The 25,237-nt window shown below is 48.4% G+C and overlaps 1 protein-coding gene across 6 annotated transcripts in view; it reads right to left on the reverse strand.

Annotated features, from left to right (window-relative positions):
• MTIF2 (mitochondrial translational initiation factor 2) overlaps positions 1–25,237 on the reverse strand; it is an 857,581-nt gene that overhangs the window by 729,672 nt on the left and 102,672 nt on the right. For all 6 annotated transcript variants that reach the window (XM_069608244.1, XM_069608249.1, XM_069608245.1 and 3 more), the window contains exon 4: positions 22,459–22,579. In XM_069608244.1, coding sequence (XP_069464345.1) covers positions 22,459–22,579 — 121 coding nt within the window. The remainder of the gene's footprint in view (positions 1–22,458; positions 22,580–25,237) is intronic.

Consider the following 25,237-nt stretch of genomic DNA (forward strand, 5'->3'; position numbering starts at 1 on the left):
TCGACAAGGCGTGTCTGTAACACTATCCCTATAGTGACGTGCAGTGTACCCACAATCCCTCACGCGTCGAGGTCCCTCTGTTTGTATTTTTTCTGCCCTGAGGGAGCCTATTAGACGTGAGTGAGTACAGAAAAGAGAGATATAGAAGAAAGTCTATGGTTCCTTCCATCCGAGCTGGGAGGAAGGGTGGGCGCATGTGAATCTAAGCAGATACAACCATCAGAAATGCTTTTACAGTAAGTAATGCATTGTCTTCTGATGTTTGTTAATCTGCTTAGAATCACATGCTGTGCATAGACTAGCGAGCAATACCCGGAGTTGGAGGTGGGTTGTGAGAAGGAACAGTAGAGAAAAGATGTCTTAATACTGCTTGTCCCACCTGGGAATCAGCTCTAGAGTGGGCATCTAGACAGTAGTGTTTTGTAAAGGTGTGAACAGAACTCCAGCTTGCTGCTTTGCAAATGGACTCAAGAGGGACATTTGCAATGAAAGCTATGGAAGCCCTGGTGCCTCGAGTGGAGTGTGTTCTTGGCTTGACGGGTAGTTCTCTCTTAGCAAGAGTGTAACAGAGAGTGATGCATTGTACAATCCATCTAGAAATAGTGGATTTTGAAACTGCATCTCCTTCTCTTCCTGCTGCCACCGAGACAAAGAACTGATTAGTCTTTCTCAATGGTCTAGTTCTTTCCATATAAAACATCACGGCTCTGCGAACATCCAGTGTATGCAGGCTCTTCTCACCTAAGTTTGAAGGATTTTGAAAGAACGTTGGTAGTTCTATTGACTGGTTGACATGGAATTTAGAGATACATTTTGGTGCAAACCTAGTATGTGTGCGTAGAACCACCTTATCCTTGTGAACTGTTACAAAGGGGTCTAGTACCGAGAGCGTTTGTAGTTCACTTACTCTCCTAATGGAGGTGATAGCTATTAGAAAAGCAGTCTTAGGAGTGAGGGCTTTAAGTGTTGCTTTGTGCATGGGTTCAAAGGGTGACCCCATAAGCCTGGTTAGTACCACATTTAGGTCCCATCCGGGAGCGGGGTTAGCTATGGGAGGGTGGGTCCTCTTCACTCCTTCCATGAAGGCTTTAATAACTGGGACTTTCCACCATGACAATTTAAGTTGGGAAGTGGTGTATGCGGAAAGTGCAGCTAAATGGACTTTAATAGAGTTAAACACCAAGCCTGAGTCTAGTAGGGGAGTCAGGTACAGAACAATCTGTGTGGGAGAGCAGTCAACTGGGTTGATGCTCCTTCCCCTACACCAGACGACATATATTTTCCATTTGCTAGAATAACAGTGACAAGTGTTAGGCTTTCTAGCTTCCCTGAGAATGTCCATGCATCTCTGCGGGAGTTGTAAATGTCCAAATTCGATGATCTCAGGAGCCAGGCTGCTAAATTCATGGTCTGAGGGCATGGATGTAGTGTCCTGCCCTTGTCCTGTGACAGCATGTTGTACGGGCAGGGAAGTTTCACTGGAGGAGATAGGGACATCTCCATCAGCTGAGCGAACCAAGGCTGTCTGGCCCACATAGGGGCCACCAGTATCATGGTAACTTGTTCCTGGTGCATCTTGTGCACTATCTTGTTGAGAAGGGGATTCGGGGGAAAAGCGTAAACAAATTTCCATGACCATGGTATCGATAGACCGTTCCCCTTGGATTGGTTCTGGGGGTACCTGGAGGTGTAATCTTGGCATTGGGAGTTCTCCAGAGTTGCGAACAGATCTATTTCTGGGAATCCCCATTGTGTGAAGACGTCGAAGACGATGTCTCCGTGTAACCGCCATTCGTACTCTGAGGGCAGAGGGAAGTCTCTGCTGAGTTCGTCTGCTAGCAGATTGAGTTCCCCTGGTACATGTTGTGACAGTAGGAACATGTTGTGTTTGAGAGCACACTTCCAGATGTTCTGGGACAGCTTGGACAGTCCTGGAGAGTGAGTGCCCCCTTGCTTGTTGAGGTAGTACATGGCTGTGGTGCTGTCCATGAGGACCATCAATGTCTTCCCTTGCAGGTGTGCCTGGAAAGCTTTCAGTGCCTTGAACACAGCTAGTAGCTCCAGTAAGTTTATGTGCTTGGATGCCACGCTCGGAGTCCATACTCGGTGAGCAGTCTGATGGGATAGGTGAGCCCCCAATCCTATGAGGGATGCGTCTGTGATTAGAGTGGCTTCCACTGCGGGGGTGGCGAATGGTTTCCCTATTGCCAGGTTTTCCTTCGAACACCACCGTAGCGAGAGAACCAAGGCCTGCGAGACCACCACTAGATCGTCCCATTGTCTGCTGGCCCGACACCACTGGCTGTTGAGCCACTCTTGCATTGGGCGCATGCGCAGGCGCGCGTGCGTAACCAAATAAATACATGACGCCATCATTCCTAGTAAGCGCATTGCTTTGCGTACAGTCACCTCTCGACCGGCCACATATTGAGGGATTTGAAACAGCATGTTTTGGACCCTCTCGTTGGAGGGGAAGACGAGGCCGTCCTTTCTTCGAATTAGAGCCCCTAGGAATTGTTTGATCTGGCTGGGGTCTAAGCTGGACTTCTTCTCGTTGATGGAGAAGCCCAGTTGAAAGAAAAGGTCTACAGTCTTTTGGGTATTTGAGAAGCATGTTTCGTAAGAATACCCTGTTGTGAGCCAATCGTCGAGGTAAGTGTATACTGGGATGGACAACCTGCACAGGTGGGCCGCTGCCACTGCCAGTACCTTTGTGCCCTCTATCATGAACCTGAGGTATTTCCTGTGCGCTGGCAACATTAAAATATGAAAGTATGCATCTTTCATGTCCAGTGTTGTCATGTAATCTCCCTGTGAAAGCAGGGGGATTACCTCCTGTAGAATCACCATACAAAACTTTTGAGGTTTGACAAATTTGTTCGCTGGGCACAGATCTAGTACAGGGTGCATGGTTAAGTCCTTTTTGGGTACAAGGAAGTACACTGAATAAATACCTTCCGTTACCTGGGATAGAGGCACGAACTCTATAGCTCCTTTTTCTAGTAGTTGGTCCACTTCTTGAAGAAGGATGGCGAGGTGTTCTGGCGATATGCGTCGTCCCCTTGGGGGTCTGTACGTAGGGGAACTGTTGAATTCTATACAGTAACCACGGGCTATGGTTGATAGTAACCAGCGGTCTGAGGTTATACCCTCCCATGCTGGAAGAAAGGATGTTAACCGGCCCCCGACCGGCGAAGCATGGGAGGGGACCCGAATCTTTGAGTCATTTGGTGTTGGTGGCTTGGGAACCACTAGGGGTGGGACCCCGACCTCTTCCCTTGCCACGACGTTGTCCCCTTTGGTTATATTGTCCACTGGTGCCTTGGTTAGAGGACCAGTTACCTGCAGATTATTGCTGCTGCTGTTGTTGCTGCTGGCGTTGGCCTCGAAAAAAGCATTTGTTGCCATAACCACCTTTGTTGGGAGGCCTTGAAATTTGGTCTAGTGTTTTGATTGTGCCAAATTCCTTCTTTGCGGTCTCTAGTGCCTCATCCACCGCCTTACCAAAGAGGTTTGCATCTTCTATAGGTTTGTTAATTAGAGATGCTTGCGTTTCAGATTTAAAGCCTGAATTACGTAGCCATACATGGCGTTTGAGGAGGATTCCTTGGACTAGAGAATGGCCAGCCGTTTCTGCAGCATCCAGAGTATTTTTAATGATGCTTTGGTTGACTAAGGTCCCTTCAGTCACCGTGGCTAGAAGCTGAGTATGTAGGGGTTCTGGTACCTCCTCAATGTCCTTACGTAGTTTGCTCCATTGTGCATCTGTGTAACTTGGCAGCAAAGAGTTGTTGTTGGCAATTCTTGCAGAAAAGGCAGCTGAGGCTGTAATCCTCTTTCCTAGGGCATACAATTACTTACCCTCTTTATCTGGTGGTGCCTCGCTAGTTGACAGCGGGACCCCTGCTCTCTTCCTAGTATTTGTCAACACTAAGGAGTCTGGTACAGAGTGGCCCCTGATGTACAACGGGTCCGATGGAGAAGGACTAAATAATTTTTCTATCCTCGGGTTGACCCCTCTGATCATCGCGGGAGTGGATAGTGAAGGAATAATTTGTCTCTTTACTGAGGCGAGAAGGGGAATGGTTTGGCTGACAGGGGGTTTCTCCTTAATGATCTTTTCTACAAAGTAGATGTCAGGAGAAGTTTCCCCGGTCTCGATCTCGAAATGCGCTGCTGCCTTGCGTAGAAGTGCATTAAAGGTAGGTTGATCGTCTATAGGTGATGTATTCCTAATAGGTGAGTCTTTGGGTGGGGACAGGTTTATGGCGTCAGGGTCTGAAAACGCTGATGGGGACTGCCAGGGCTTGAAGTGCCTTCTTCTGGGTCTTCTCCGAAGCCCCCATCACCCATATCCGGGTTGTCTTCAAAACCTTCCTCCTCTAGGTTTTGTTCCCCTTCATTGCCTAAGAATTCATCATCCTCCTGAAAGTGGGGGTCCTCTCCAGTGAGGTCATATAAATCTACATCCTCTTGGGGGGGGGGGGAATCAAACAGCCTGGGGTACTTGGCCCTGGGATCCTCCTGAGGTCCTTCTCTTGATCTCTTGGGTGTTGGAAGGTTCTGAGTCTCCATAAACCTCTCCATTTTGTCCATACAGAACTGGAGTCTCTCTAGGGTTTCGTGAGGTACCCCAGAGGGGTCAGGGGGGGAAAAGGGAGGGCCTTCCATTAGAAAACGCTTCGACCTATCCCATAACGTCGAAGAGAGGTTCCCCTCGCCTTCTGAAAAGCCTTCTGGTAGGCTAGGAGTCCCTCTCAACGGAGCGGGTGGTTCCTGCCTTCCTTCTGACCTTTTTCGACGTCTCCCGGGCCTTATGAGCAGTGATCGACATTTCTTTCGCCGTCCGTCTCTGGCTATCGGTGGAAATAATCAGCGCCAGGCTCTCGACAACTAAACTGTCTGTCGAGGGTACCTCCGGCATCGACTCTACGCCGACGGGCGCTCTCTGACGGTGCGCGTCGTCTGGCAGTTTAATGATAGCGCCCTTATCTGGGGGCAGCCCTGTCGCTAGTGGCGTTTGCGGTTGCGAGGGGGGCTTCAGACTCTTACGGTCTGAGGAGGCCGGCGGTAGGACCTGCGTCTCCGTTGGCGCTAATGCTCTCTTCGTCTTCGACGAGGAAGAGCCGTGGGTCGTGTGCTTATGGGAGAGTTTTCTGTGTGCGTCCTTGTCGCCGGGGTGTTCATCCCCATAAGCAGGGCGTGAGCCGAGCTTGTCGGGGCCGGGGACAGACGACGAGAAGCGTGAACGCTCCTTAGAGGTCTACGACTTCCGAAACGGACGTCGGGTTGTCACATTCCTCGTCACTTTCGGCGGCGGCGGGTGATGAATCAGACCTAGACATGGCATAGGCTGCCCACCTTTTGACCCTACGGTCTTTTAAAGTCTTCGGTTTAAGGAGCTGACAGGCCGCACAGCCATCTTCTTTGTGGTCGAGGGGCAAGCAACGGCCGAGGGGCAAGCGACGCCCGAGTCCTGGCCCGAAGGACTCTTACCTCAAGGAGGATCTATGACCTTTGCCAACGGGTTAAACAACAGACAAGAAAGAGAATGCTAATGATCATCCCATGAGAGGTGCAGCGCAGGGACAATCGGAGACGGAGACTGGACCGCCAGACCCCACTTGGAATCATGCAAGGGGTTTTAGGGGACCACGCTAGTTTGCCCTAGATCTCTTGGCAGGCCAAAGGTGAGGGCAGTCAGCCAGAGGACTCTATAGGAACTTTGGTCTGCTCCAGGGACTGGGGAGTTGGGGGAGGGGGCGTTTGGTTGGGGTATGGGGGGTTGCGAGTTGGGTATGGGTGGGGCATTAGGGGGTTGGATGCGGGGCGTCTGATACCGGGTCAAAGTGCCATGCATGGTTGGGGTGAGGTAGGTCAGAGCTTCTAAGACCCATGGGTACACCCATCCAAATGTTTGACTCGTAACGTTAGGGGATTGAATTCCAGAAAGGTTCTTTCAATGGGAGTAGCCAGACATAGTAGCCTTCCAAGAGACCCATATCCAAAAGCAAAGTAAGCATAGATTCAAACTAAAACACTATCGACTCATATACCAGGCTAACGTACAGGGGAAGGTGACTGGGGTAATCATCGCCACCCGCTCGGACCCGGCTATCCAGGTTCTGAGCTTGACGACAGATAATCAGGGAGCTACTTATTCCTCAAGCTACAAAGGGGGCCTTCAGTGCCAACTATAGCCATGGTGTATGCCCAAAAGGCAGGACAACACAGCTTTCTTAGGTCAACTCTTTTGGAACTAGAGTCATTCGGGGAAGGGAAAATGCTGCTAATGGGTGACTTCAATATGGCATGGGACCCGGGAAGAGACAGAAGAGTGGATAGGTAACACAGATAGCCTCCTCCCTCGCAGGTCCTCTGCACTAAAATGGATCAACTGGCTCTGCAGGACGCCTGGTTAGCACTGAAGGGGACAGACAATGGTTACACCTTTTATTCCCAAGTGCACAAATCCTTTTCCCGCATAGACTACATCTGGCCCTCTACCATCTTGCTGGGAAAGGTTAGGGAATTGCACCTAGGTGCCATCAACCTCTAAGACCATGCCCCCCTGCTGATAATAATAATAATAATAATTTGCATTTATATAGCGCTACGAAACCACAGTGTTTGGTGCTCATCTATCAACCGTGGAAGGATGAAAGGCTGAGTTTGGCCCTGCCGGGACTCGAACCTGCGTTGGCAGGCTCTGCACAGATGTCAAAGCGAGCGCTCTACTCGCTGTGCCATCTGACTGGTAACACTGCAGTTACCGTGGGTGAAGCAGGGCCTCTGGAGTTGGTCGTTCCCCTGGGAGCTCTTACTCGATCCAGTGTTGCAGGACGATATGGAGACCAAAATCAAAGATTTCTGCACTTAACTCTTCCCTGGAAATAGTGGAGGGGACCCTTTAGGACACTATCAAGGCGACCTTCAGGGGGTACAGAATAGCAATGTGCGCAGTTAGGGTGAAACAAACTAGAGTGTTGAAAATTGACTTAGAGTAAGAACTCCAAGAAAATGTGGAAAATTGAAGTAGATGCAGGGATGACGCCTCGCAAAAGATAGCAGTGCCTTCGCGGTAAGCTAGAGCTGCTACACACAAAAAAGGCTGAGACAGGGCTTCTGCGCCTCTGGCAAAGATATCACATAAAGGTGAAGAAGGCTGACGGGTTGCTAGCGCGTCAGATGAAGCAAAAGGCAGTGCCATTGGTAATCTGAGGCATTACAACCTCCCAAGGGAAGAAAGGCTACAACCACACAAGATATCATTGAGCAGTTCACAGCTTTTTACTCTGCCCTACAAGCATGTGATGGTCCTGATCAAACACTACAAGACGAATACCTTCATGCAACCCCACTGCAAAAAATCTCCTTAGGCGAGAGGGAAGAGCTGGAGGCCGACATCTCCACAGAGGAGGTGCTCAAGGCCATAAGGGATCCACCGCTCAACAAACCTCCTGGCCCGGACGGCTACCCGGCCATATTTTACGAAACCTTCCAAAAGCAGTTCGCTCCCAGATTAACAAAACTGGGACCAAAACCGGCTCCCATTACCCCCACAATGGAGGTAGCAAAACTTGTACTCTTTCCGAAGCCAGCCAAAAGACCCTGCACAGTGTGGGTCCTACAGACTTATCGCTCTAATAAATATCGATGCGAAAATATATCTGTACATTTGCGCAAATAGGCTGGAGGATGTACTGCCCAAAATAATCTATCCAGACCAGTCGGGATTTATTAAAAAGAGGCAAACATTTGACAATATCCGGAGGGTCCGTCATCTCGTAGATAAAACAGCGAAGGTCCCCTTATTATTAGAAGCAGAAAAAGCGTTCTTGTTCCATACAATGGAGATGATGGGTATTAAGTTAAATAATTGTTTTTTCAAAGATCGATTTAGAAAGACCGCTCTGTGACTGCAAGGAGCAGTCTTTCTAAATCGAACTGTCATGCCCCTGCCGCACACAAGTGTGCGCAGAGGCTGACCGGCATGTCAGGACCAGGAAGAGCTGTCGCGGGAGAAGAGGAAATTGTTTGTGTGTGTGCGTGTGTGTATGTTTATGTGTGTGTGTCTGTGCATAGTGAGACAGAGTTGTGCTGGGAAGGAGGTGAGGTAATGGGGGTATTGGGGGGTTTAAACCCCCAATTAAGAATGTAACCAGCGGGAGAGGGTGGGGTAGGGATGACCTTGCAGGGCAGGCCGCAGTAAGTCGTATTTCAGGATTTTAAAGCCGACACAAAAACAGCCAAAACAAATTGGCCTTTTTTGTGTTCGATCTTTAAAATGCAGAAATATGACATAGAACCAGATGATGGTGTTTGGGACATCTTTCCTACAAAAGATCTGGGACAACTATGGCAACCCAAGTGCTAGGATTTTGATCAATGGCCAACTCTCCCAGCCTGTGTACCTAAGCTGAGGGTCCAACCAAGGCTGCCTTCTATCCCCCTCCTCTATGCAATACAGCTAGAACACTTCTTAAGCAAGATCCGATCCACAGGGTCAATTCAGGTATTACCTTTGGGGGTGAAGACCAGAAAGTGATTGCATTTGCAGATGACATGCTTCTCCCTCACAGAACTGGTTTGCTCCTTGCAGGCGGTGATACGGGAAGTAGAGGCATTCGGAGCAGAAGCGTGGGTCAAGGTCAATATCTCGAAATGTGACTGAGGAAGGCGATGCGGAGAGTAAGGGGGCTGGGGCATCACCAAAGGAAACCGGGGCCAGGAAAAGCCTGGGGAGCGAGGGAGAGAGACTGCCAGGTGCGGAATCAGCTGCGGAGCAAGGTGAGGGGGATTTAATGGGCGTGTGTTCTTTTTTGCTCTCTCTGCGGGATGCAGGAGCAGAAGGTCGTGGAGCAGGGGAGCCTGAAACAGATGCAGCTGAAGAGGCGTTTGTATGGGCTTATTAGTGGAGATGTGAGAAGACTCCGGGAGACCGGCATTGGGAGAGAGTCTGGCGGAGCAGGATTAAGTTGGATGCGGCACTTCTGGGGGAAGAAAAACCACGGCACCAGGAACCCTGTCAGAAGTGCCCAGAGAGGGAAAGGGCTACAGAAGATGCAATGCCGCCGACGAGGAAGCAGGTGAGCCTGCAGAAGAGTGTGGGGACTGTTATTGGGAAAAGCAGGGGGGATGCCTCGGGATACCACAAGGGGTATAAGAGAGGTCTACTATCCACTACTACCCTCTTTTATGTGTGACTGTCATGCGGAGCTTTACCATGGGATGAGAACTTGAGATATGTTTTCTTTGTGGGACACTTGGTTCAACTTGGGCAGGAGATGCACAGGATGGGTTTGAACGGGCCATACCCTGACACCGCAGAACGCCGCCGACGCAGGAGTTGACGGAGGCAAAACCAGGACTTCACAGGGACAGCTCAGGCAGGGGAAGTGGGAAGGGGAGACAGGAAGCTACTGCGTCCATATACTTTGTCCACGACCCCAAGTGGTGACACAGACATTTTGACTTTATCGCTCGAAGGAGACGCGCTAACAGAAACTCAACAGGGCACCTTCTTTTGATGGGTGCCATGGGGCATAACATTGCTGGGGTTAATGATCACCAGGTCCATAGCAGGGCTACATGAAGCTAACTATCAACCTCTGCTAGATTCAATCAAAGCCCATCTACATAGGTGGGGCCTCCTATCAGTGTCCTGGCTCGGCAGCATCAACATTATTAAGATGGCGATCCTACCATAAATTGTATATTATTATCAAGCGCTCCCAATCCTTGTGCCCCAACAGTTCTTCCGTCACTAAACAAGACACGGGCCGCCTTTGTGTGGAGTGGCAAACCCCTGTGATTCACGCTGACAACACTGATGGCACCTATACACAAGGGGGGGCTGGGCTTGCCAAACTTCTCTCCATTTCATAAGGCGGCTCAACTGAGGATCATCAAAGACTGATTTACTGGGAACCCCAATAAGGTCTGGGTGCGCATGGATAGGGCAGTGATGGGGATTCCCCTGGCAGATGGGCTATATCTGAGTAAGGGGGACAGACCACAGAATGTACATAAGAGCACTATAACAGGGCTGCTAGGCGACATGTGGGACAGGGCAGTACATTCATTTGGTGTCAACTAGTTCCCGTTCCCATTCACCCCACTCCTTCACAATCCCCAGTTCTCCCCGGGCCTCGTGCAAGGTGCCTTCTCCAGATCGAAGGCCTCGGGTTGCTTAAAAACGGGAGACATGTTTCAGGGCCCACAGGTCACATCCTTTGAACAATGCAAAATTGAGATGGGACTGAGGGGAAATGATAGGCTGCAGTATCTACAGATGAGACACTGGCTCCTGTTTACCTCAAATAAACCAGCTGCGATCAGGCCGCTTACAAGTTTTGAAAGATATATCATCAGTAATGCTACTCTCCAGCAACTACAAGATCCTGGCAGATAGTTCCCCCACACCACAGTATACGTACATGACTAGATGGAATCGGTCAGTTGGGGGAAGACATAGGCATGAAGGTCTGGGAACACTTATGGAGTGACATCCCGAAACTCACTATGACCCAAATTAGAGAAATCTGGTACACGATCATGATTCAATGGCATTATACGCAGGCGTGACTACATTCAATCAATGCAAAAACTTCACAGTGCTGCTAGCGTGAGGGGGGACTGGGCCACGTTTGGTGGAGCCGTCTGAGGATTTTGAGAGTTATGGAAAACAGTTAAAGAACATATAGACACTATGTTTGGGGATCAGACACAGAGCGGTATCAGGGAGTTTATACTAGGGCTTGGGTATCCGGAGTGTAGATCATGGCCGAAGCCTAGGAGGACAGCATCCACGATCTTAAGGTTGGCAGCTATACTAGAAATAGTGCAGCATTGGAGGGCAAAGAAACCCCCAACTGAGAGTGACTGGTTAGCCAAAGCTTGGAATTGTATGTCCCTAGATTGGATGACCTACTCTTTGCAGGGCGATGGCCCAAAATTCTCGACTGACTGGGCACGGGTGCTCGTCTTCCTGCACAACGACTATTGTGAATCCTATTGCCCGCAGAGACTAAGTATCGTGGGCATTAACTGAAAAGCCTGCATCAAGCAAGCCCATGTATATTATCCGACGTCGAACCTACCATTGTGGGGGGGGGCGGGTCTAGTTCTAGGGGGTTATGTTTTAAAGGGCGGGGGTACGTTTACTGTTGTTGGTAATTGAAAATGCTAATAAACATTAAAAAAATAAAAAATAATGAGCTTTAAAGTAATGTGTTTCTTTGTTCACAAATGGCAAAACCTCTTGAAAGTCATGGCCCTCTATTAATCTTAATCCATGTACGTATATCTGCTCTTTCATGGTACCTTCTTAACAGCAAACATGTGACCTGTTGTATGCCAGCAGGTAGCCCCACTATGCACTCCCAAGGGATAAAGCGATCCCGGAACTTAATTGAAACGTGTTGCAGGACAAACCAGGGACACATGGTTACGTAGGAACACGTTGTCTGACTTAATTGTTTGAATGATTTTCTGTGTCTGGTCTAAAACAGACAGCAAGTATTTATGTATATATGGACATCAACATCAAAATAAACTGATTTTTGAGTACATCATACAATGAGAGGAAGTTGTGTTAAAGGAGTCACACAACCGCGTGTAACAATATAACATTACAGAGGTTTTCAATGTGTTTGTAATCATTAACATCTAATAAAGCTCCACTAGTGATCGAATAGTTGCCAACGCGTTTCGGATTCTTTCACAATCCTTCTTCGGGGGCCTTTGGAGCCTATTATTCCTTGTACAGGTAATCAAATTTGTAAGCCTGGATGTGTACCTGAAAGGTAACACACAAAGGCTAAGTTCAGATAAGCATTTTATACACAATGTATTATCAGAGGTACACCGAGGATGTAAAAAGACTAACCTTCAGTCTTCCTGATTATAACATCTGTTCTCCGTCCACTGTATTCCATAATCATACAGTTCGGGAAGTGAATGTATTGTCACTGCTATGTGTTAGCTAACCCCACTGCTGGAATTCAAATCCTTAATTGACTCGCTAGGCGACATGCCCCAGAAAGGGTGAAGGTGGGGGTCTTCTGGCGAGTTGTCTCGCATCAGAATCACGGTGTTCTAAGAATAAAGAAGGTCATAGTGTTAGTCCGATCATCATTCAGCTAGGGACGTTTTTAAAAGGCTATGAACGGTCTCGTTAGAAGCTAAGGAGTGCGTCTTGCTGGTAGCGATTCCTATGGTGTTCACAAAGCTGATTGGCTAGTGGGAATACATCCATACCGATTCCCGTCTGTCATTGCAGACTAAAAAGCTGAACATCAGCTATCCACTGTGCTGTCTGTGCGATATGCGCACGTGTTGTACTGCAAGGATTCCAAACGTTAGTGCAGTTAACTCTCTTGCCTCTACACACGCTATCATTACGTTAGCAGCGAGTGAACCTCAAATAGTCTTTTCGGGATTCACCTTAATGTGAATGTATAACGTTCCACGCCAGCCTCCTCTAAGGTGCGTTGCCGTCGGACTAAATGTGTATATTATTCTTAACAGCAGCCACGATCTAGGATATGGAATGTGTCTCCTGTAAAACAGCTTGAGCGCTTTTTACACTGTAAGAGGCTGGTAATCGTTTGCGTCTATGCTGGAGTATTTATAGCGGTTTTATATGGCTCCTGTTCTGTGGCCTGCCTCTATTAACTTGAATTGAGGACCTGTGCAGCTTTATGCTTTAGAGCGGTGCTGTAGACAATGTGTGTGACGTCCAAGTCCACTGAAGAACAAAAGCAATTAAAACATTTTTTTAAATCTCTTTATTTTTTCTCTCCAAGTTATTTTAGCATTTCTTAATATATGAACATAATGTCAGAGTTAATAACAAAGGTGAGGTCAAACAACAAAGCAAAGGTCACTAGATCCACCAGAAGCGTTATATCACAACCTATTAATCATTGCAGTTCAACAAATGCGAAAGTCTGCGGTTTGTGGGTCAAATATTCACGGGCCCCAAGGAAATTAGCAATGGGGAGCCACGCTGCGTAAAAGACTTGATATGAGTCATTGAGGATGGCGGTTATTTTCTCTAGTGACACTACACTAACTTCCAAACCCTTACCCACCATTGTGCAACTATTGGGCCACCAGGTAGCTTCTAGGAGTTGACCAATGTCAGTCTGGCAGCCGCTAGAAGCTGCATGATAACCCACGCATTCTGACCTCTCAAATGGTAGCCATCATCTTCATCAGCGTCCCCCAGTGTAATCGCCGTTGGGTCCCACTCTTTATTGAATTTTTAACAAGCAAATAACATGAGCAAGCACGGCCTATCCCACCTTACTTCTCGCCCCATTCTAACCCAGTCCATGCCAAATGTCCAGAACCCCCCTTACTCCCATGCCTGCCCATTGTCTTCCAGGCTGTGCCACTTTAGTAACCAGCGGTCTTGGTCATTGTTTTCCTTCTCCTCCCTAATGCAATAATGCAATAATGCATCCTGTGATTCAGGGAGGTAGATCATCTGGGGAGGTTTGAAACTCATTTAGGAGTATGCTCCCTTCAAAAGTCACTTGTCCTTGCTCCCTTCTTTCCTCCCCATGTCTTGCACTATCCGCTGTTCTATGGCTACCCATCAATGCACGTTTGCCAGCCACTGTGCCAGTATGGGGCCCTTTGGACATGTCCATGCAATTGTCAACCTACGTTTCACCAGCAGCAACAGGAAAGCGACCATCGTTTTCCTCTGATTCCCCCCGGGTCCCCCAGGGTACCACCCCCAGTAGGCGTATCTTGCGGGAGCGGTCTAGTTGACCTACCACTAGAGCATTGAACCTCGCTATCACCTCTTGCCAGTACTATTGTATTATCGGGCACGTCCACACCACCTGCCAGTAACCGTCCGAATCTTGCTTACATCTGGGGAAGTGGTGTGGGTGTTCTGGGCACATCATATGTAATTTCTCGGGGGTCATATAGACCTTACGCAGAAAGTTAAACTGAATCAACTTAAAGTATGCGTTTCTGGATACCTTACTGATTTGCGTGCATATTTTCTCCCAGTCTGACTCATCAAAAGTTGTCTCCATGTCCCGCTCCCATTTATCTTTAATTTTGAGCTGTGATAGGGGGCTACTGTCCTGTATTGCCGGATACCGCCTAAATATAGTGTGCCTATCATTATCAATAGTGAGGATAGTGTGTAGAATCAGGGTAGTCGGTGGTTCTGCGGGTATTGTGCCTCATGTGCTTCCGAGAAATGCAGGTTAGCCTGGCATCGTTTTAAAACTGCCCCTTGTGCATCTGAAACTTCCCCACCCACGCATCAACTCGCATTAGTGCCCCTATATCCCGTACTATCCCTGCCACCCTGGCATCAGCCCTCGAGGGCACCTCGGGACTATAGCCTTCTCCCACTCGTAGCCTGATGCATGCCCTTTTCCATGCTCGTCTCACCACCTTGCTCAGGCAGGATTCTTCAGACTCCCATGTTTCCCGCCATAGCAGCTCCATCTCCGTAGAATGACTCTGGTTCCTCCAGGAGCTGCCGTTCCAGTCGCCCCTCTCCTGCTTCCCATCTGGTGGTGTGTTGTAGTTGGGATGCCAAAAAGTATAACTCGAAGCCTGGGAGGGCCAACCCCCCTTCCTGATGTCTCCTGCGTATGGTGATCAGTGACGCCTGGTGCGTTTCCCACCACACAGTAAGTCTGCGATTTTATTGTCTAGTAGCTTAAAGAACGGAGCCCTGGCCATGTAAGGGATATTTGCAAATATGTAAAGCAGTCTGGGCACTATCAGCACACATGGAACAGGCCATCACTCGCGTATATGGAGATGATGTGTTGCTGACCTTCCACCCGAATCCCTGTGTTGTGAAATTGCATCAGGAAGATCCTTGGCATAGGCTCCAGTGCTAGGGCAAATAAGATGGGCGACAGCGGGCAGCCCCGACGTGTTCCCCTACGCAGTCACCAGCTGCGTGAGATCACTTTACCATTGCCACGCTACGCCAAAGGTTCCCGGTACAGCACCCAGATCCACTTCAGCATATTTGGCCCCAGCCCATTCCTCTCCAGGACTCGGAAAAGCCACTCCCAGTTAACTGAGTCAAAGGCCTTAACCGCATCCAGGGAGACCATCGCCAATTCCTCTGCTGACTCTTGGACCTTTTGTATAATGTATTGGAGCCTCCTGAAGGTCATCGTTGTGCTACTACCCCCTACAAATATGCACTGATCTCGATGGAACAGACGGGAGACCTCCTTAAGGAGCCTGTCCACCAGCACCTTGCCCATTATTTTGGGGTCTATGTTTATCAGCTAAATGGGTCGATATGACCCGCTGTGGCACAGGTACCCGAGTAGTACTACAATGATGGCTTCCTGCATAGTTGCCGGGAGTCTCCTCTCCTGAAAGGCCCCATCATAAAATTGTCAGGAGTCGGGGGACCAGTAGGTCAGCATATGTCTTATAAAATATGGCCGAGATGCCATCACCCCCCGGTGTCTTCCCGTTCCCAAGCGATTCTATTGCGCTTTTAAGATCATCTTCTGTTAGGGACTCCTCTAGTTCGGACACTGCTTACTCACTCAGTCTAGGGAGGGAGGTCTGGTCTAGCACCTCCTCCATGTCCCGGTCGTGCGCCGGCCCCCCTGCTTTAGTACAACTGTTCGTACTATCTTTGGAAAACTGCATTGATGTCTTCCTGCTTAGTGGCCAGGACCTCATTCTTAGCCTCAACCTGAGTGACCAGACCATGGGGCTGGACCCGCCTGAGGAGCCAGGCCTTGAGCCGTACTGTCTTGTCCCCCTCCCTGTGAATCCTCGCTAGGTGGTGCGCGTAGTAATGCTTACCAAGGCGCTCTTGCACCTGTCACCTGTACACTCTTCCCCAAAAGAGCTCTGCCCACATGGCCACCGCTTTGCCATATCTTCTTCAAGCAACCTTATCGGTACTCCATGCCTTTTAGGGTGGTCAGCAGTGTTGAATGAAACCCATGGGTGGCGGCTATGCATTTGCCCCTCATTGTCACCTTAAACGCATCCCATACAAACCCACAGTCACTGACTGAGCCTTCATTGAGCTCAAAATAGTCCCCTATGGCTCGCTGAAGCTCCTCTGTATATGCCACATCTGTTAACACCTCGGGTTGCAGCTGCCAGGTGGGGGATGACCCAGTTATGGGGGCATGGTCCGATATTGTTCTCCCATTGTATTCAATTTTCTAAAACTGGGTAAACTGCTCCCTACGTGCCATGCGGGTGAGAATAGAAGGAGCAGCCCCTCTCATCGCCCCTCTTGTTACGTCAGAGATCGACCATGTCTTGGTCTGACAACAGGCAGCTCAGGGATTTAGAGGCCATTGATTTGTTACATTACTTTGTATCCAACCTTACCAATTGCGGCCGGAGCATGCAATTAAAATCTCTCCCCCCCATATCTGCCCTTTGTGCCTGTCCCCCCGCCATCATGCCCACTACCCAGGGGAAGTATGTGTGACTATCAGTGTTAGGAGCGTAGGAGTTCATCAAGCACATTTTCCTCCCGTGATGCAGCCCCAGTATAATGAGAGTTCTGCCCGCCTCATAGCGCTGAACTGTGGTTACTTGAAAGGGAACCCGTCCCGCTATCCAGGTTTAAACACCCATCTGGAGTAGGAGGAATAGGTTGGGCCGTGCACTCCCCCCAACTAGCCTTTACCTCCTTGAGTTCTCCCCTGTGGAGGTGTGTTTTGTTGGAGAAGTGCTGTCTGCACTCTCCACCTCTTCAGAAACCCAATTACCTCCCTGTGGCTGGCCGCCTCATCCCCCTCACGTTTCACGTGAGAATCATCAGTGATCCCATGATTTTGGTGGTGGGTCCCCATCCCGCACCTTCTCAGCACGCAACGTTGCCCTGTGCGCCACTTGGCTTTAACTTTGAGGTGGACACCCCCCACCCCCTGTCTCCTCAACAACCTCCCCCTCTGAACAACATTCAAACCGTCAACAAAAACCTGGTTAACTCACAAACCTCCATGTTAGAATACCTGCAATGGAGGTACTCCGCATCGGCCTGCCTCTCCATCAGGGGGAGACAAACTCCATGCTCGTGCCACGGGGGCGTGCTGTCATGCACAATCTCGCAAGGGTCGCTAGTGTGCTTCCGCAGTCTTGGGTGTAGTACGCTCATATGAGCGGGCTCCCAAGTGTCCACACTTCCCAAATCTGTGTTGCAGCAAATCCCGCGCCGTCTTAGCTGTAGTCCAGCACGATCCTGTAGGATCCAGAGCCTGGGTGGTCTTCTCGGTCTGTGTGGTGGAGCCACTAAATGTTCTGGCTGGGTCCTCTGCCAGATGCTCATCCTCCCCACGCAGCTGGAGGAATCCGTCCTCTGCCACTGCTCCCTACATTCTGATTGGCTGGGGCACAACTCTCTCCTGTCTCTTGTGGTCTCATTCTTCCTCGCCTGCCCCGCCTTCCCACGTGTGACCTTGTAGGCCAGCTGCCCTCTGCTGCCCACCATTTCCATGCCTCCTTCGGGGTGCTGCAGAACCAAGGACGGTCCCCTTTAATGATTTTAAGCCTTGCGAGGTACAGCAGAATGTAGTGGATTTTGTTGTTCCTGTAGTTAAATATCATAGCCACAACCGGTCTAGGTCTGGCACTGGGTGCTGGCTTGTGTGCCGGGAGCCTATGACCTTGTTCTATCGCAAACCACTGCGAGAGGCCCTTCTCGCCCAGATGTCCTGGCAGCCACCTTTCCAGGAACAGTTTCATGGAGTCGTCTTCTGCGGCTACAGGGAGGCCCACTATCCGTATATTGTTCCTTCTCAAGTGGCCCTCGGTGTCCTCCACCTGGGCTTCCAGGACCTTGGTTGCCTGCAGTAGAGTGGCCACTTGCTTCTTGAGGGTCTGTACCTCTGCCTCTGTTGCCGTGACCCACAGCTCGGTTGCCTTTTGCCTCTCTGTTCACTTTTGCATTTCCGTCCTAATGATGTTCAACTCCTCCCCTATGGTTCCGATCTTGAATTCCAGAGTCGTCCTGCAGCTCTAAACTACCTGCAGGACTTCAGCAATTCTCCTCTCCAAATTAGTTGTCTGCACATCTTGCTGTTGGCGGGGAGGCTCTTGGAGGCTGTGGCTGTAGAATCGGCTGTGCATTTGTCCATTTTGGGTTGCCTGCTTTTCTCTCCCATCATGGTCTGCCCACTCACCTGGCCGACTTGGAGCAAGCGATCGCTTGTCCAGGTTGCTGTCACTCCACCAAGGAGGCCCCCCCTTCACAGCCTTTCGAATGCCTGATCGGAGCTGGTCTTGGTAGTTCCTAAGATGCCCTTTGCCCTGGGATTCCAGCAATCCCTTGTACTCCAGGATCAGCTTGGGTTCCTACTGCACCAACGCTGTGCTCTGGGTGCCTGCAGGTGCCTAACAGCGGGAACTTCCTCTTTTGCCTGTCTGCCCACCGGTTCACCACTAGCAACCCCAAGTGAACAGTGTTGAGCTGTCAGGGGTCTTATTGCACTCAGTTGTCTGCGTGTGCCACAGGACTTCCTTGCGCTGCCTGCTATTGGGTCACCAGCTTTGCAGCCCCATACCCCACCATGCGCAAGACCCTTGATCAGTGACCTTGGCTTTGCGGGGCAGCCCTCCCTGCACTCTGCCACCCCGCCTCCAATCTGCCCTCTGGCTCTATTCTTGCACCCAGATCATGCAAGGTGGTGCCTCTTAACAGCCGTTTAGGGTGTCTGGTTCAAGTCCCCCACTCTTGGTATCTTGGTACACCCAGTTCACCCCAGCCCCCCTCCTCTCTCAGGTTTTCCCCAGAGCAAATGTGACAGAGGCTGTCCCTCCCTGCCTTGTCTCCACCTTACAGCCTGCAAGTCTGCCGGGTCACTGCCCTGTTGTGATGCCGGATGGACCTCCCTCCGAGGGGAAGGCAACTCAAAAATGCTGCTCTGGGTCTGGACAGATGGCAAGCTGCCTGTGCGTGGATACAAGGTGAGTCATCCCGATATCCTAGGCAGTGTTGGCAGCCGGCATGTGGTCTTCAATAGCGTGCGCACACCCAAGAGATGGGAAGCTCCCATTCCCGTCCACCGGGAAGCTGCAGGACCGCAGGTCTGACGAGCAATGTCTGCACTCTCCACCACATCCTCCCGGATGCGTCTTTTGGGTGCAAGCGCAAGGCCATTCCTATTTGGTGTTCAGACTCTGCCGTGCCCATCAGCCAAGCCACTCAGCTCAGTGCCTCCCTGTTGTGTGCCCTCGGTGTGCGGACCAGCTGTCGGTTAAGTCCCAGTACTGCAACACGGCTAATTGGTACGCCGCCAGCGCTGCGCCCTGAGGGCTCCGTGGGCATCTGCACAATACAGGTCAGCTCGGCTCTGCCTCCCCCAACAGAGGCCACCACTCTACACTCTCTCTTGTCACCACAGCGGTGTCAGTATTACCGGGCGGCCATCTTGATTCAACGCCAGCGCTCTGCATGCTGTTTCCCTTCAGACCAGATTCTACTGCAAATCTCAGTCCCGCCTTGATTGGTGGAGAGTACCGGGTGCAGCCTGCTTTCCGCTGCTCGGACCTGGTCTGTAGGCCGGTATTCAGTGCTGCAACCAGGATTATGGCAGGATAATTGTGGGCGGCGGCAGCAGGATATTGATATTTTATTTCTATTGTGACCGTACACAAGTGTTTCAGAGCGAAACAACGCAAGGAGGGGAACAGGGGAAAACAAAACAACGATCTTACTAGGCCCTGTGACATTGAGAACGTTCAAGTGCATGGGAGAGGGGGAGTGGAAAAGTGCATGGAAGGGGTGAGAAGTGGAAAGTGCAGAGCAAAGAAGAAACAGATAATAAATAAATAATAAAGGCAACAAACAGTGTTAGTGCAGCCAGCAATTGACAAGTGCTGGGTTTAAGGTAGCAGACAGGGTAGGTCTGATAAGTGCAGGAAGAAAAAAGGGGGTGGCTGTATGGGTACAGATACAGACCCCAGTGCAGGGGGTGGCCCGGAGGCAGTGCGGGGGTGGCAGGGTGAGCAGGTACCTGGGCCCAGAGGACAGAAGGTGGCTAGGAGCCTCACAATTATCTTACTGCATCCTTCGCCCCTGCGGCCACGCCACTCCCCCTCGCTCCCAAAGGCAATGAAACATGAGAAATGATCTGTAGCGACAGTGGCTTGCGTGACTAACGCTGTGCCTGCTGAACAAACCCCTTGTACATTGTTGTACCGCATTTCAAGGCTGAGGGGAGCATTATCAATTGAGCACCCCCAAATGAAGTGAGTGAGATCTGTGTCCCAAACATCGACGCTCACTGGCACTACTTTTTATGGATAGATTTTAAATGAAATGCAATTACTTTTTGTTTTTCCTAGGAAAGAAATAAAACAGTTGCACCATACAATTTGTTCTTTGCATCTCTCACTGGTCAACAGCGGGACTTGACATTTGAGCATTTTATAAAGATATTACATTTCAGAGAAAAGGGAGTTCATTATTTCTGGCATTGCCATTCCATCCACCCAGCGAATGACAAAATCAAGGTGCGAGAGAAGATAGAATAAAAATAAAAATAAACGTTTTGCTCCATTAGTGAAAGGCTTTAGAGCAGACAAGTGGAACAACAGAAAAATAGAACGAATAATTATCCTGCAAGCACGGGACGTTTTGTATTGCCTAGAAATTCATGGCGTGATCATACTAATGAATGGTGGAAAAATGTGATTGAAGGCAGATTTTTACAGGCAAGGGAGGTAGTGACAAGGCGAGGTTGCATGGGCTAACTGCTGTCATGGTGCATGTTGTCCAGCACCTACTCAAAATAGAATGACAAAGTGGCGTGTGCTTATGGGTGCAATTCATTGGACGCCAGAGGTGTTGGTTCCATTGAAAACCTTTATTTGAAGTTCTACTTTTTATATGCAGTTAATTGCCAATACTGGGATTATTAAAACATGTTATTGTCTCCCGACAGTCATGCATGTGTCACAGACAAACTTTAGCAATCGATGGATTCTTCAGGAACCCTTTCGTGTCAATCATTCCGAATGGCCAACTGCTCACCATGACAATGCTAGACCCACTATCGCCTGTTTGCCTGCGCATTCAACTGATTTACAACAACACAATACACATTCATCCTTGAAATGCACCTGAAGAATTGACCAATATTAGATGGAACCAATGTAAAAATACATCAAACCAGGGGCGTTGCTAGGGGGGGGGGCTAAAGAGGCTATAGCCCCTGATCTTTTGGTTGTAGTCCCGGATAGAATCTCAGGAGCTACAGCCAAAAGACTAGCTAGCCCCCAGTCCCAACAGTTCCGACATCAGCTTAGCCCCGGGTCTTTTCCAGACCTAGCAACTCCCCTGCATCAAACCCTGCCATTAGAGAGTCGATTAAAAACTGACGATGTGTTCTCGTACCACCGTTTTGCAAATAACTTCATTTTGATCTTGCTTTAAAATGCCACAAAGCATACCAAGAAGAGCCACATCTGGAATGTGAAACGCCTTGGACTCATTCAGACCCGTTGCCACCAAGACGACACAGATTATTTTCCATTAGGCTTCGTTATTCACAGCAACGTGTTTGGAAACCAGAAACAATGATATAAAAATGATATCATGTTTTTTTACCTGTGCAGAATAACAACTGTCCTGTGTTACCGATATTGAATGGCAGCATTTATACAGTGGTGCATTTCTACAACTGCATGTCAATGCAAATACTTAATGTGTCAACTGCTTTCTTTATTTGAGAAATGATTTCATTAAAAACAAAACGATTAAAGGCTGCGTTGCTATGCGTTGCAGGGGAAAGCTGCCTTTCCATGGCGACACCCGATTGTATAAATACGTTCAGAATACGCTGGTGTCACCAGCATGGATATTTGTTCTGGTTTGTGTCACCGGAGCAATCAACGTTAATTTGCCCGCGTGTGATGGTCCAATGAAACAAGATGGCCGTGGCAAACAAGGTCGCAGTGATATTGGCACTGAAATTAAGAGTGCTCTGTAGGAAAGTTACAATACATAGCTATGGGGCGCAGAGCGGTTAAACTGAAACAGTGCAGGGGGTGACCATTACTGTAAGCAGATTGCATACCTGTGTCAGAGTGTCCTACTGTATCTGTCAGAAAAAAAAATCCATTCACCCCTGCTGTTGTAACACGTCACTTATTTTCTTGGTTGGACGTGAACATTCTACAATTTACACCACTGCATGTACCATCTGTTCGAGCAAGCCAAAGGCCCCATTCAGTTTCCATATTTACACCCTCAGATGCCACTCCTCGATGTTTCTCTAGTACTTGTGGAAGAACCGAGTACAGGTGCCACCAATTGATAAGTTAAAAACAATAAGATAACAACCATTTTAAAGAAACCACCCACGACATAAACTAAAGAAAGGACCTTAACAACCATACTGATAACCTCACTAAGAATAAGGAACATCTTTACAAAGATTTAGTACGTTTGGTATTCACACATATACTCACCAATGTCTTTATCCATAGCCCTGGCAAGATCTTCAACAGTCATTTTGTTCCAAATCTCCACCTCTTGCTTATCCAGATTAGGCTTTTTTGGAAATACTTTATATTTCTTCGGACTTTTTCCCTTTAATACAAAGTCAATGTGAAAACATTTTTAAATAAGAACATATCCATCCTATAAGGTGATCTTTCTCTTCCCTTCAGATGCTATGTTAAGCCGTAATGTCCTCCGATATATGATAAGGCTTGGCTAGGGAGATGCCTGGGCTTTAGAATGCATGTCTTTCCTTATACTTTTCAGGGCAGTATATACCATTGGAACGCAGTGAACGTTCTTTCCTAAAGAGAGGCTAGGGTAAAAGAATGTGCATCAGGCATCCGTAGCCTCAGGAGCACTTAACATAGCCAAACTGAAGAGTGATGCATGGAAGACTTTGAATGCATTGCAACTACTGGCATTGCTAATGGCCAACACACACCAGCCCATCGTTTTTCAACCAGCCATTACAGAAAAGGAACATGAAAATCCAGTTTGGTCCTGCTCCAAAAGGGCCAGCGCAAGCCAGCCCAAACTTCTAAGTCACATTTCTTCTGCACAAGATCACAAACATGCTCTCTACATACGACTAGCTTGTCAACAGCTACACTGCACCCAAAGAGAAGAACACTTAACAGGAAAGCTGATAAAGGAAACACTTGGTACAGAAGGGAACAAGGCTTTTGGTGCATGCTTATTGGCACTACAAGCAGATACAAATAAAAGTAGAGCTTGTTAAACATTTAACCATGAAATCACCCTTTTTTCTGTCCACATGAATAAACTCTAAGTGCTGGCATCTGTCTACAAATTTTACAAAGAATAAAAGCCCATCAGATGAAAATTCAAAAATGAGGAGGGGAAAATCCCTTGTATATAATCTAACAGTTATTAATCAAATCAAGCATCAGTGATGAAAACCCAACACAGCGGTTCTTCTCCACCTATAGTTCTTTGATGTGTATTTCTAGCTTTCCATCAAAAATGCCCACCATCCCATTGCTCCGTTCGCTCTGCTCCTCTCCCTCTGTGGCGCTCAGCTGGCCATCCAGAAGTGTTTCTACATAAATACAATTTTACAGACTTTCTCTGGGCCTAGCTGAAACTTTGCTCAATCCCACACCCCCACCCCCACCTTAAGAAATAGAAATATGTTGGACTGCACATCCTCCTCACTTATCATGACAAACTCATAGCTTTAATCAAAATCTAAGCACATAAAGCTCTAAATCTTCACTTCCCAGCTCATCATATCACACCTAATTTTCTTAATGACGATCTATAATGCATGTTCTCACTCTACGGAGTCAGTTCTTACTGAATTTTAGTATACATCCCATCCACCAAATCGTTCCTCCACCACACATATTGCTTTGTTACCTGCCATCACTGAAACATAATCTCCACAGCTTCTACGATTTCAATTAAGTTTGATCTAAAATGTCCCGATTAAAATGATCTTTCAGCCATGAGTAAATTACCTTTGCCTTGGTCACTTGCCTCTTTCAATTGAACCTTGGAACATGGTTGAGATTTTACACCATTCTAAAAACGATTAAGAACCTAACAATGGACCCGCAGTGATTCAAAGGTTTTGGTTTCACTAAAATCCACATACTTGGGGAAACAGAATCATCATCTATGTTTGTTGGTTGGCGTGTCTACCCAAAAACTGATATCATCAATTAAGAGTTGTTTGCGCCAGTTCTTGAGTCATTAGGGGTAGGTTCATGATTTTCTTGTGGAAATGGTCCGATAACCCAGATTCCAGTACAGCCCAGAAATGATGGTATCAGGTAATAATGTCGCCATGAAAAAAGTCATCAGGTTGGCGACATTTAAAAAAAAAAAACGCATTAATGATGCACCCTCCAGGCTATCAAGCACTTTCCCCAAATATTCTAGGATTGGAGGTAATAATGACATGCATTACTCATTGTAATAGCATTTCTGATGATTGTATTTGCTAAGATTCACATGCTGTGCATATAGTCCGACATCTAGTGGAAATTGCAGAGTATTGCATCTTTCTTTCGAAGATCGAAAGGGGACGTCGACATGGGCGTCACTGTAACACTATCCCTAACGTGACGTGTAGTGTACCCAAAATCCTTCATGCGCCGAGGTCCATCTGGTTGTGTTTTTTCTGCCGTGGGGGAGCCTTATAGTCAGTGTGAGCGAGTACAGAAGAGAGAAAGTGTAAGAGGTCTATGTTCCTTCTACTCCAGGAGAGGAGGAAGGGTGGACGCATGTGAATCTAAGCAGATACAATCATCAGAAATGCTATTACAGTGAGTAATACATGTCTTCTGATGCTTGTGAATCTGCTTAGAATAACATGCTGTGCATAGACTAGAGATGGTGGTGGGATGTGTGAAGGAAAGATCTCCAGGTTGCTGCTTTGCAAATGGAATCTAGAGGAACATTTGCAATGAATGCTATGGTAGCCCCTGTGCCCCGAGTAGAATGTGCTCTAAGCGTGAAGGGTAGATCTCTCTTGGCAAGAGAGAAACACAGTGTGATGCAGTTTACGGTCCACTTAGAAATAGCTGATTTAGAGACAGGGTGCCCCTTCTCTACCAGCTGCCACTGAAAAAAAGAATTGGTTTGTTTTCCTTAGTGGCTTTGTGTTTTCCAGATAGTAGATAACCACTCTCCTTACATCCAGTGTGTGGAGGCTTCTTTCCGCCACGTTAGAGGGGTTCTGGAAAAAGGTGGGTAGTTCTATGGACTGGTTTACATGGA

Source organism: Ambystoma mexicanum, chromosome 4q (assembly GCF_040938575.1).
Source record: "Ambystoma mexicanum isolate Mex_15411 chromosome 4q, UKY_AmexF1_1, whole genome shotgun sequence".
In the NCBI taxonomy this organism is placed as follows: Eukaryota; Metazoa; Chordata; class Amphibia; order Caudata; family Ambystomatidae; genus Ambystoma; species Ambystoma mexicanum.